The following is a 13063-nucleotide window of genomic DNA, read 5'->3' as shown; positions in this document are numbered from 1 at the left end:
TRACCTTCTGATGACAGAAATGATCAGGCAGAGGAGTGGATCCAGCTTTGGGCTCCTGTAGCCACAGATCTGTTCCCTAATACGTTTGGTAGTACTCATTTCTATGACTACAGCAGTCAAGGTCGACTGACGGGAGCCATGGGCTGGAGTAGCCTGGGAAGACAATGTGCCATAAGGAGCATCTGCTGATTTACTGCTTCTCTCCCTTTGCACTTTTCAGCAAATCCAGTTTGCAGATGACATGCAGGAATTCACCAAGTTTCCAACCAAGACTGGCCGTCGGTCCCTGTCCCGCTCCATCTCACAGTCTTCCACTGATAGCTACAGCTCTGGTAGGTGCCACCCTCCTTGCCTCYATGTAACTGTCTCCCAAAGCCGATGTCAGTGCCACTGTGGACAGACGCTGCTCGCACTGGATGTTAGGATGCTCCATGCTGCTATGCTGTGCTCAGATATGAAGCAGATAATTTTGAGGGATTCCTGGCCTTTGGCTGGCAGCAGCATCTTCTCCCCAGATGCTGAGTATTGGGTTTTGCAGAAATTCGGATGGGTGTAGGGTTGTCCYGGTGGAGGGTCCTCTGTGCCTTGGACAGGTCTCACATGGCAGTGAAATTGGTTACACTCAGCATAACAAAGTTTCTTAGCTACAGTAGTTTTGGGGGATGGAGGATTGTACTTCGTTGCCTCAGSTCTGAGTGGTGGCTCCATCAAAACTCAGCTACGTTGGGTTTTAATTTACCTGCCTTCCTTTAAGAGAGGTTTGTGTTCTGCTAAATGAGCCTCGTTTGCTGTCACAGCTAAACTTCAATTCATCTGTTAGCTGGGTAGTTTTAGAGGTAACGTGAGTGCAAAATTCATTCTGGACATTGGCTTTCCTTATGAGATCTGTAGTCTGAGACATAAGCTTGTATGCGTGTGAAAGCCTGGAAGTCAAGCGGAGTGTAAACCTACCTGGATGGTAGGAAGTACCCTGAGTGCCAGGCTCCTGCGATCCTGGGGTAACATGCATTTCTCTCCTGACTTAGCTGCCTCCTACACTGACAGCTCTGATGATGAGGTGTCCCCTCGTGAGAAGCAGCAAACCAACTCCAAGGGCAGCAGCAATTTCTGCGTGAAGAACATCAAGCAGGCGGAGTTTGGGCGCCGGGAGATTGAGATCGCTGAACAAGGTAAAGGTGAAGTGTGGGGTTTGTGGGGCTGGATCTTGTGCCCTCTGGAGGCCGGGAGTCGAGCCAAGGCATTTCCCGAATCTCCTGCTATGGCCTTGGATGCCTCGACTCCCTTGTCTCCACCCTCCAAATCAGCAGATTATGTGGGAAAGAACTAGACGTGACAGCAAACATTAATGGTGTGTTGAATCCATTTTCTAACAACAGCAAGGCTCTTGCAAGGCTTAATGTTCTAGTGGGTTTGGATAGGAAACCTCAATGGGCAAAGATCTCGCAATGCCTGCAGAGACATTAAAACTGACAGTCTCAACCCCTTCCCTTGGGGCTTGTGGGAAGCTGAATTACAGTTTCAGTGGGGCTGGTTGGGTAACTTTGCTTTCAGGCTCCTTTTAGACATATGTTGCCAAAACAGTGAAAGGGGGAAACAATGCAGGTGCATTTAGAGCAGCTCTTTTGATCTGTGGCAGCACTGTGCTCTTCTTCAAGTGTGTGCTTCTCACTGATGTAATTCTGCTGCAGGGCTGGTCACCTTCATTAGCTGGGGCACATCAAATACCTTCCTTGGGCAAAACATGCCCCAGACTTATCTCAGTATGTGGTTGCAGGGGCACTTTGTCCTCAGCAGCTTTGTCAAAGTGATGAATGACACTGACATTTTGATCCCACTGTGGACAGACCTGCTTGGCCAGGGGTGGGGAGCTCTTTACCCAGCTGTATAACAACTGTGGCAAAAACCTTGGGGCTAGATGTGTCCAGAGAGACATCTGGCAGAGAGGGGTCCCTCTGGAGTAAGCCATCATTAAAACCCCTCTGTTCCTTTTGCAGACATGTCTGCTCTGATTTCACTCAGGAAACGAGCTCAAGGAGAGAAGCCTTTGGCTGGAGCTAAAATCGTGGGCTGTACACACATTACAGCACAGACTGCGGTGAGTGGCTGCTTGTTCAGGGCGTCTGGGGTGGGAGAGACCAGCTTTTTCCCAAAGAAGACAATCTCTTAGTTTCCTAGCTTTGAGGAATAGGAGGAGGCACCCCTACTTTTGTGCAGACACCTTGGAGAGGTTCTGCTGCCTGCATTTTCCCAGGGCAGTGTTTCTTGGAGCTGATTGCAGGTCTCTCCTTGCTGTCCATTCACGCCATGGCTGTCACCACTCCCCGGGGGCTGCTGCTCACCCCTCTGTGTTGCAGGTGCTGATCGAGACGCTGTGTGCGCTGGGGGCGCAGTGCCGCTGGTCTGCCTGTAACATCTATTCCACCCAAAACGAAGTGGCAGCTGCCTTGGCAGAAGCTGGTGAGTATGACAGAGCCTCAGGGAGCAATGCTTCTTTCCAGTCCCTTTCCTGGCCTTTCTTGCTTCTGTAGGCTTGTCCCAACTGGCTGTTGCTGCTTTTTTAATCCTCTCTGGAAGGTCCATATCCTTTCAGGAGTGGTTTGCAGCTGCTTTGGAAGCAGTGAGGTCTGAAATGGCCCTTAGCAGCTCAGCCCAGGGCAGGGTTTGTGTGTGTGCTGCAACACAAGGAGAGTCTGTGTTGGTCTTAGGTTTAACTTTTGACCTGGTGAATGCAAATTAGATGCTAGGGGAAATAATTGTTATGTGTTTTCTGCTGTAAGGAGCAGGCTGGATACCAAGATCCAGAGTTGCTGCAGTGGAGGTTTCCAAGAATGGGTTGGATCTTCAGGGAGGGATAAGCAAGTCTGATCCTGCTGTAGGCTGGAATTTGACAGCTGGATGGCCTGTTGGCCTTCCTGTCTGTGGCTTTCCTGAGTTGGCCCCGCTAGAGACAGCRCCATGTACTTCTCCAGCCCTTTTGTGAAAGCATTTTTGCCTGTAGTGGTGGTGGAAGGACCAGGAGGAGCAGCTGTGCAAAGCTGGGTGTCAGCTTCTGCTTGGGACGCTGCTGAGCTCCTCTGACTCTACCAAACTCAGCAGATGCCAAGAATCTTCCTCTTTCCCTTCTAGGTGTTGCTGTGTTTGCCTGGAAGGGAGAATCAGAGGACGACTTCTGGTGGTGTATTGACCGCTGTGTTAATGTGGATGGCTGGCAGGCCAACATGGTAATGAGCCTTCTTCCAGCCTTTCCTCTTCCTCCTTGGAGCAGTCACCCATAGGTTCCTCACCCTTCTCTCACTGGCACTGCCGGGCTCCTTGGGGCTGTTCTYGGGAGCTCTCTGGTCCTGCCCAGGCACTTGCTGACATTGCAAAGGCCACTGAGCTGCTGCTAAAAGCAGGGTGTCCCAGTGAACGGCAGCCAAAGCTGGGTTGGGGACTSCACTGAGCTCCCATGGAGTTGTGAGGGTTGTGGAAACAGCATCCCACAGCGATCCAAGGCAACACAGCCCCATGACACGGGATCATCTCCAGCAGCATCTCTCCCTCTCTTCCCCCCTCTTTCCATCTCCCAGTGAGTCCTTTCAACAGGGGAAAACCTGACTGCCCCATGCTCTTCCTTGTCTGTTCCCTAGATCCTGGATGATGGTGGTGACCTGACCCATTGGGTTTATAAGAAATACCCCAACGTATTCAAGAAGATCCGAGGAATTGTGGAGGAAAGCGTGACTGGTGTGCACAGGTAGGAGGTTTGGGAAGGCAGTGCCTTGACTCTGCCCTACAGAGACAAATTGTCTGGAGATTACTKCTATTGCGTTGCTGCTCTGTGCTCTGGATCTCCCTCTGTGTGGGAGGCTGTGCCCTGCCTGGTTGCCCCTGGAGAGGCTTGGTGTCTAATGACAGTATTAAAGAGGAGTAACTAGACACACTTTTGGCTTTGAGGGGGGTGTTTTTGCACCATACGGAGTTAGGGTTCTCTGCAGAATGAGCTAAGTCTGTTGCCCTTGCTTTTTCCTCATTGGTTATCTGGAAAGCCTACTGAGATTAATATCCTTTGGTGTTTGAGGCCAGCTTAAGGTGTCCTGTGTTGTGACTGCTCTGGGTCCCTGGCAAGCACAGTGTGCAGTGAGACATGGGCATCTGTCACTCAGGCAGCAGGGGATGTGGTGTGGGCCTGCAGCTCTCTGGAAGYGTGTGGGTTTCCCCAGTCACACCTTTGCTCTCACCTCTCTGGTCAACCACACATATTTCTGACCTGTCTCTGCCCTCTTTCAGGCTGTACCAGCTGTCCAAGGCCGGGAAGCTGTGTGTCCCAGCCATGAATGTTAACGACTCAGTCACCAAGCAGAAATTTGACAACCTGTATTGCTGCCGAGAGTCCATTCTAGATGGGTGAGTCCAACTCTTCTCCCTGTCCCCACTTTAACTCTCACACCAGAGGATTTGGCTCCAGCTCCTCTGGAGGGGACCTGTGGTTCTTTTCTGCTTTGCCCCTTGCTGGGTGCTTGCACGGGGCACTCACTGCAGATCACTGCCTCGTGCCGGCAGCGGTGTGCGCCTGACTAATCCCAACACAGGTCTCTCTCTGTCCCCCAGCCTGAAGAGGACCACAGATGTGATGTTTGGAGGGAAGCAAGTGGTGGTTTGTGGTTATGGGGAGGTGAGTTTCATAAGCTCCAGTTGGCAGAGCTGTGAGTCAGCACCCTGCAAGCCATCCTTCCCCCAGGGCTCAGTGTCCTGCCCCTTCCCTGCGTGAAGGCCACTCACCCTTGCTTTAGGAGATGCGACTTGTAACCTGCCTTGTGAGCCATTACCAGAGAAATCTTGCTGAAGCCTTCTGGGAGGCTGGAGAACAAGYGTGTAATTTCCCAGCCTGCCCGCAGATTAGCTGGGCTGTGAATACGACAGTTGCTGGGAACGCTGGCCTGAATAACAACTACCCATGGGTGCTCCCGTCTGGTGTCCCTGGACTGAATTCAGCATCCAGCCAGGCTGTCACTGAGCTTGTAAAAGAGGAGGTAGCACAGCAGGCTGGATCTTGCTGGCAGATAATGCTCTGGTTGGGGGAAAATCGTACCACGAACTTGCAAATGATTCCGTCTTGGAGGAGCATGGAGCCGGAAGCTGACACCTTCCCTCCATCTGTGCGCTGTCTGTGTGGGTGTTTATCTTCCCGCACGGTGATGGCCCTGGCAGTAACTGCAAATGCTCTTCCCGGCAGGAACATGCTTACTAATTTATTTAGACACCAGTGGAGCCCAGCTCTGCTCAACCAAGAGGCTGTCCTGGCTCTTGCCCAGCAGCTCCAGGGTGGCGTGTGGCTCTCCAGCCATGAGGCACGCTGGGAGTTGTAGTCTCAAGGACTTGCCCTGAGTTTTACTGGATTTCTTCAAACCAAGGTAGCCCTTCCACCCTCACTGGTTTTCCCTTTCAGATGTGGGTTGGATGCCCGGTTTGCCCTACCTGGCCATTTTCAGTAGATCTGAGCTTGGAGCTGGGTGCTAAGTGAGAGTGTTTCTGGAGACGTTGTCTTCTTCASCTTTCTTGCATGTAGCTGGTCCCCCAAAGTGGGGCTGATCATGTGTACTTACCCATACTAACACCTGGCCAGTCTGCAAGTGGCACAGAGAACTGGGCTTTGCTGGGATGCTTCAGTGCACTTTTATAGTGGGAGGAGAGTTGCTCTTATATGGGCTCTGTTCTTCCCCATGCTGATATGGGGAGCGTGGGACRGAGGATCTGTCCCCCAGTCAGTGCAGGAGAGCTCTGAATGCTGAAGGACCCCTTGGATTTAAAGGTGGGTGGGGGAAGTTCATGCTCATCCAGATGGACTTTGACCTCCTCTCAGAGATTTGAAGGAGAAGGAGAGGTCAGAAGTGCTCCCGCAATGGTGGGGGCCATTCAAGCTTCAAGCTGCAAATGTGCTGGTTGTTGGAAACCTCCTGCCAGCTGGCTGCTATGGGGGAGGGAGACGCTCCAGGAGGGTGGCTTTGGAGGGGGAGCTGGGCTCACTGCAGAAATGCCATTCACCAGGTACGTGGCTGAGTTGCTCCAGAGCAAGGTTTCCAGGCTGTTCCCTGGCATTGGGCTGATGTCTGGGATTAGCATCTCTTGGTCTGATTTGGTGAAGCAGGGGGCTGTTGTAGGACTCGTGTCCTGCAGGTTGCTTCATGCTGATATGTTGCCTTGGCAGGTTGGCAAGGGATGCTGTGCTGCTCTGAAAGCTCTGGGAGCGATAGTCTACGTCACGGAGATTGATCCTATCTGTGCTCTCCAAGCCTGGTGAGAGATGTTGCATACTGCTTATGAGCATCATTTCATTTGTGCTCTTGTCTGACCTCTTTTAAAACCTGACACAGGCTGAAATGAAGTCAGGAGACTTCTCAGAGAGCATGTGTGTTCTGATGAGGAGGGGTTGGGGCAGCTTTCAGTGCTGGTTGAGCAGTGGGATATAAGGCGGTTGGCATCTGCCGCCAGCTGGCTTGGGAATACTGCTCGAGAGTCCATGCAGGGCTGGTTGAATGCTCCACGCATCCCTTGGCTCCTCTGACATTTGTAAGAGCAGATTTGACACCTGGGCCTGCGCACAGCCCTTCCCCTTGCATCTGGCATCCCTGGAGGTGTGGATGGATAGTCTGGTTCCTGTTGTGAGCAATTCAGAGTTCCTTTAGCAATACAGCACCAAGATTCCTCCTGGCCTGGGGCAAATGCAGAATATGTTCTCCTCCTCCTCATGGTCCCTGTCCCCTTTTCACCCAGCATGGACGGATTTCGGGTGGTGAAGCTGAGCGAAGTTATTCGTCAGGTGGACGTCGTCATCACCTGCACAGGTATGGCAGTGCGGAGTGGGACGATTGCGGTAGGTGAGCCTTGAAGCAGGTGCTGGCTGAGATGGAGCAGTTGTTCCCGAGCGAGTGTCTGGAGGCAGGATGCTTTGGGAGAGTCGGGGATGGAGGACAGTTTGTTCCAYATGCTGCTGATTTTACACGAGCAAAAAGGGCTCTCAGGGGAGAGTTTTCCTTTTCTCTGCTTTGTGACCATAACTGTCCTCAGCACCACGTGGGAGAGACTTCAAAGCCATGTGTTCCCAAATACGTAAAAATGTGTTTTGGGGTTTCCTGGAGCTGGTGAATTCATGGGACCGAAGATGAGCACTCAACACATGTGTCCCACTGTCCTCACAGCCAGGAGGGCTCTCATCCTTTTTGAGATTCCCCTGATGTTGCTCCAGGCTGGGCCTCTCTGCATGAAGTGCAGGAAAAGATAAATTAAAGGTTTTATATCTCTGCTGCCTTGGGTTCATTTGTGCCCTCCTTGCCTGCAGGAAACAAGAATGTTGTGACCAGAGAACACCTGGATAGGATGAAAAACAGCTGCATTGTGTGTAACATGGGCCACTCCAACACCGAAATYGATGTGGTGAGTCTGCCCACAGCCTTTGGCTGGCTGTGTCTGTCCTGCTGCTCTCGAACTTGTCACCGACCGCTTCCAGCCACCTGCTGTGGCAAGTGTCCTCCTGTTATAACTTRGCCTTTTCCCCTCTCTCTTACAGACCAGCCTCCGGACCCCGGAGCTGACCTGGGAACGTGTCCGCTCACAAGTGGATCACGTCATCTGGCCGGATGGGAAGCGGGTGGTGCTGCTGGCCGAGGTGTGTTGAGGACTGTGCCGTGATGTTGTTTCGGGGAGGTAGGGTCCCTTGCTAGCCTTTCTGCAGACGTTATCACTTGTCGTGGTTGAAACGGAGATTTAACGATGCAGAAAGCTGCCTGAACAATTCATGTGTGAGAAGGGATGCAGAGCTCAGGAAAGGGTTTCTTTTTTCCTGGTATTTTCTCTTTTCTTGGGGTAAAGGAATTATCGTGTACCACATGCGGCCATGGCGATTCCATCTGGCTTGTTCTTTAGAGCCAGGAGACGTCCGCATCAGCGAAACACCATCTGCATCTGGCTTTAACAGGGCTTCCCACACAGCAAACAGGCTGGGTGGCTTCTCTTTCTACTTGAGTGCTCCTGGCAGTAGGAGAGACCAGCTCTTTCTAGAGACCATAAAGTCTCTCTGCCCTGTAGCAAAGGGTGGAAAACAAGGCAGGGTTTGGACACCCTAGTAACATTCGTGGCCCTTAAATCACTGCRCTCTAGTTGCTCTCTGCCCTAATAGAGACTTGATTCGATTTGTCACCACCTTTGGGGTCAAGTTGCGCTCTCAGCAAACTAGCCTCCTGCTTTCTTCTAGGGCCGTCTTCTCAACTTGAGCTGCTCCACGGTTCCCACCTTCGTTCTCTCCATCACAGCCACTACTCAGGTTGGTACGCTGCAGGGCTGGGGCTCAAAGGTTGGGCTAGTGCTCTGGGGCCTTGCATGAGCCTTGGGTGGGGAGATGGTTTGGAAGAAACTGGGAACATGCTGTCGGATGGGTTCTTGGGCTCGCACTGGAGCAAGGGATACTGTTGCCACTGCCTCTCATCTGGCATGTGGTTCTTTGGTTCCTGCTTCTTGACTGCAAGGTAACTTCTAAATGATCCAAGCTTCATGGCAGAGTTTCTGCTGTGCTGTAAGCAACCAGAGAGCTGTCTGTAAGTTTACTTCAAAGACATCTTCAGAGCAGGGCTTTGAATTCTGGATTTCTAGATCCCAAGAAACTGGGGCAAATTTGAAGGGTCTGTTGGTTAATGATTAAAACACTCGTGAGCGTCAGTGCCCTCTTGGCTGGGTGTGATACGGGTTGTGTGTTGTGCTGCTTGCCAGGGCTCTGCCTTTCCAAAGAAAACGATGACCAAGTCCAGCTCCATTCTGCGAATTGCACTCGGTGCTGACCGTGCAAACAGCACGGTGCCAAGGGCGGCCGAGGCCGGTGCGGCCCTTAATCTGCGAGCAACAGAGGAAACCTGCTGGGCTTTCCCCAGCTGACTCCTGGCTGGGCCTGACCTGCCTCCGTGATGGTAGGGGAGGACGCTAATGGTGGGGAATCTGCTTTTCCCCACACTTGTCTGTTCAAAGTGACGAAGACTGGGTGRTGTTTTGGGCCTGGCATTTGGCGGAGATGCAGTTTTACTCCTGCCAAAGGAGTGGCTGTAGTTTTTAGAACAAGGCTGTTAACTTAAAATGAGTGATCCCTTCCTTTCCATGTGATGTGGCAGCTTTATGGTGTAGGAGATTCAGAGCTGCTCCCCTTTCCTCCATCCTCATGTTCTGCTTTTCCCCCAAGCACTAAGCCCAGATGCTGCAAACAGGCTGGGTGATGTCTCATTTTTGATCCTTCTCGTCCTYCCCCAGCAGCAGTTGGATCGTGGAGCTCCAGAGAAGGATGTACCTTAGATGCAAGTGTTTCCTTCAGGGAATTTTGTAAATTTTTGCCCCCTCCCTCAGACTCACGAATYCTTAGCTCTGCCTTTCCTCTTTGTCACCACTGCTGCGAGCTGTTGCGCGAGCACATGAGGTTACAAATGTTCAGCACCCCCCTGGCTGGTAGCCGTCCCTGACTGTCCCTGGGTTGTCCCCTGTGATTTCTGCAGGCTCTGGCTCTGATTGAGCTTTACAACGCTCCTGAGGGCCGTTACAAACAGGACGTCTACTTGCTGCCGAAGAAGATGGGTGAGTGAAGGAAACRATCTGCTCGGCACCCAGAACTGGGTTTCTGGACTGACTTGTCCTCCCTTGGCTGCCGTGGGGCCAGCAATTTTGGATGTGAGGAGAAATTCAATTTAGGGCTGAACAAAACTTCCAGAGAGAGGATGTGTTCAGGGAAGCCAGCGTGCTTAAAATGCTTGCTGGTTGTGTTCGAACTGTTTTCCTTAATGGTCTGCATCTTGGCAGGTAGCTCTTCTGAAAATTTCCTGGTTAGATTACGTGCAACCTCTGTGCCTTTTGGTGTGTGTCCAGCCCTGTTCAGTGCCGTGGCGTGGGTTTGGCTCTGCTTTAGGGTTATGCAGCAGTGAAACCAAGGTGCTAAATGCAAGGGACTGCCTAGGTAGACCCTGTTTTAGTTCGCTGCCCCCATCTGCATTTGCAGTGGGGTGCCCTGGCCCTTCTCCTGCCACATGGTGAGTCCACGCATCAGCTTCCCAGCCGCCGATGCGGCAACGCCCTGAGCCCCGCTTTCCTCTCCCCCTTCCAGACGAATACGTCGCCAGCTTGCACTTGCCTTCGTTCGACGCCCACCTGACAGAACTGACGGACGATCAAGCAAAATATTTGGGACTCAACAAAAATGGGCCTTTCAAACCCAACTACTACAGGTCAGTGCCGGGTCGGCAGCGCCGTGGGGCAGGGAGCTGCAGAGGCTGGAGAGAACGTCTCCTGCGTCGGGGCGGCATCGGCTCCTGGGGGCTGAGTGACTCCTCTGCGGATCACTGCCGGGGACAAGCCGGCTCTGTCCCCAAGCGCCTGCGGCCTCACTGTCCCCTCCCTTCTCTTCCAGATACTGACGGACCATATCCATGAAGGACCAGACCACACAAGGCAACATTAGAGAGATTATTTTTAAAGACCATTTTATTTTGTTTTTGTTTTTAACCAACAAAGAAACCTGTTTCTACGTTTCTTTTATCAGTGTGATTTTAAGGCCACTTTTTTTTTTCCTCTCAGTTTCACCCTTTCATGTGATCACATCTCTGTCTGATCTTGGCAGACAATCTGGGATTCGCTTCCTGCTTTGATGTGGCTGAAGCCGCCGATGGCTCCCAACCCATCGCTCCCAGAAAGGGGTTCCCTTTCCTGGTGTGTGAAGGGCAATTCATTCCTGCAATGATGTTTTTTTTTCCGTTTTATTTTTTGACCTTTCCAGCCTGCATTAGTCTCAGTTGGGATACCTGCAGATATGGARATGCTGTTCTACCTTATCTTACGTTTCTTTCTTTGTGTGGATTATCTGCAACTTCTAAATTGCCTTAAAGAGCCCAGTTTTAGCTGCTAGATCAATGCTCCTGGTGCTGCCTGGGAGCAGAGTGGCGCCTGCTGGCCACCTCGCGAATAGGTGACTGTCCCCAGCTCAGCCAGGGGCCCAGCATGGAGGTGGCTGGTGGCCCGGGGTTGGGTGTCCGCCTGGGTAGGGGGAGTTCACTGTTTCAGGGTGCTAACCTGAATTTGGACGGGAGTCACTTACCCAGCATTATCCTCATCTCTCCTAGGTTTTTTAGCCAAACTGCACCTTAATTGAGTTGAAAACGTTTTTGTGGGTCCCTCCCCTCCCCAATTTTTCTTTTTGATTCTTAAAAGAGATGTTTTAAAGGAGGGGAAGCAATGGAGATGGTAAGGCAGCGCACCCAGCTGTGGAGTTCGGGCGCTCCCTCTCCAAACTGGGAAGTGCAGAGGTGGTTTTTAAGAGTTTCTGGGTTTTGGGCGGGGTGTTTCACTTTGTTTCGAGCTGGATGCAGAGATGAGCCTTTTCCCCGTGCCATCCCCTTAGCCACGTACGTGTGGGGAAAGCGGCGGTGCCTGGGTGATAGCGTAACTCCCCGTGCSCCAGCCGGGTCCGCTGCCCCGCGGACCGCTGCGCAGAGCTCTCGGCTCCCCTTCGCGCTCCGCCGGCCCCGCGCTGCGCTTTCTCGGCCAGCCTCGCTGCTGTCCCGCGGCGCCTCTCACCTGCTCGTATCGCCTCTTTCGTCCCTTCCGCAGGTCTCGCTGGTGACAGCTATTTCTCTTTTCCATCTCTTTCAGCTTGTCCCAGGCCGGGGGAAGGTCCTTGCAACCCAGTGAGGTTTCTCTTTCCTTTTCTTCCCCTCCCTCCGTGCCTCTTTGCTTCCTCCAGCAAAGCACGGCAGGACAGAGGACCCCAGCCCCGGGGTTTGGCTTGGCTGAGGGGCCTGTTCCCCCGCCGCGTGTCCTGCCGGCATCTCCGGGTACCGAGACGCTGGAGATGCCGCGGCACCGCGAGCCCGGGCCCCGCCGTCGCCTCCGGCYGCGCTCGCACGGGGAGCCAGGCCGCCATCCCCGCGCTGCCGCTGGCAGCCTCCCCCGGCCTTTGCTTGCTCGTGGCGAGCGCAAAACCCCTTTTCTCTTTGCCGGGACCGGAGAAAGATGTAACGAGGGTTGCTCGCGGCTTCGATCTCCCTCTGTCCTCCCCTCCTGGTCCTTCTCCCTTGATTCCTCMCGGTCTCCTCCTGGGCTCTCGCTGGGCCGCCCTGTCCCCGCTCCACAGCGCGTTGGGGAGCGCTTGCCTCGCCGGTACGGGCGGCCCGTCCTGGGGGCCGTCTGGGCCGGGGGCTCGGGACCCCCCCTCGCCCYCAGCTCCCTCTCGGAATAAGCCATCGGCGCGGCGGCTCCTTCCCCCCCCCCCGCACTGGGGCAGCTGGGAGCGGCGGTGGGCCGGGAGGGAGAGGTTTATTTTGTATATGAATGATTTTTAATGAATGCAATATTAATCCTTGCAGATGAGCAATAAATCATTAAAGTCTAATTAAACTATTAGGAAAACAAACCTCTGGCGTGCTGCGGGCAGTTTCTTTGGAAGAGCGAGCCAGCGGGGCGGCTTTGGGGCACTGGGTCGTGCCTGAGCTCTCCCCCCACCCTCCGAGAGCTGCCTCTTGGCCCCTCAGTTTGGGGTTTGAGGCCCCCCCAGGCCTCTTGACTTGGGGTTTGATTTTTCCCTCCAGGCTCCTCTATTGCGGCTTGAGCCCCTCTATTTGGGGTCCAAGCCCTGCCAGGTCCCTTGATCTGGGGTCGCCCCCTCTCCAGGCCCCTCTGATCTCTCCTCGGTCCCTCGTTTGGGGGTCTGCTCCTCTCCAGGCCCCCCCCAAGGCCAGACCCAGGGCTCTTCCCCTTCCTGCCTCTCCCAGCATGGCGGCCTCGACGCGTCGGGACGCGCCCGCCAGGGCGGCGGGAGAGAGGAAGTGCCACTCCCAGCATGGCCGCCGCTCGGGGCGGGGTCGCGGTCAGCTGAGCGCCACACCTAACATGGCTGCCGGGGAGGGGGCGGAGCTCCCGGCTGGGCCGGGTGCCGCGCCGGCGGGCGGGAGCGGGCGGGGCCCCGCGGTGACGCGAGGCGCCCTGGCGGAGCGGCTGGGCGGAGCCATGGCGCAGCCGGCGGCGCAGCCGGAGCCCGGCGCCACTCCCAACATGGCGGCGGCCC

At 54.1% G+C, this 13063-nt stretch overlaps 1 protein-coding gene across 1 annotated transcript; it reads left to right on the top strand.

The window, feature by feature from the left end:
• Window positions 1-202: 202 nt before the first annotated feature.
• On the top strand, window positions 203-10542 carry AHCYL1 (adenosylhomocysteinase like 1). Its single transcript, XM_085302291.1, has 16 exons — window positions 203-332; window positions 1026-1169; window positions 1995-2095; window positions 2355-2457; window positions 3127-3221; window positions 3630-3736; window positions 4270-4386; window positions 4591-4654; window positions 6188-6276; window positions 6754-6824; window positions 7319-7413; window positions 7547-7645; window positions 8231-8299; window positions 9510-9588; window positions 10112-10232; window positions 10415-10542. The coding sequence occupies exons 1-16, from the start codon at window positions 242-244 to the stop codon at window positions 10419-10421; spliced, it is 1452 nt and encodes a 483-aa protein (XP_085158417.1). The 5' UTR covers window positions 203-241; the 3' UTR covers window positions 10422-10542.
• The last annotated feature ends 2521 nt before the right edge of the window (window positions 10543-13063 follow it).

Source organism: Rhea americana, unplaced genomic scaffold (genome assembly GCF_003343005.1).
Source record: "Rhea americana isolate MKP2758 unplaced genomic scaffold, rheAme1 scaffold_189, whole genome shotgun sequence".
NCBI classification, from domain to species: Eukaryota; Metazoa; Chordata; class Aves; order Rheiformes; family Rheidae; genus Rhea; species Rhea americana.
This window is presented reverse-complemented; position numbering and strand designations above follow the sequence as displayed.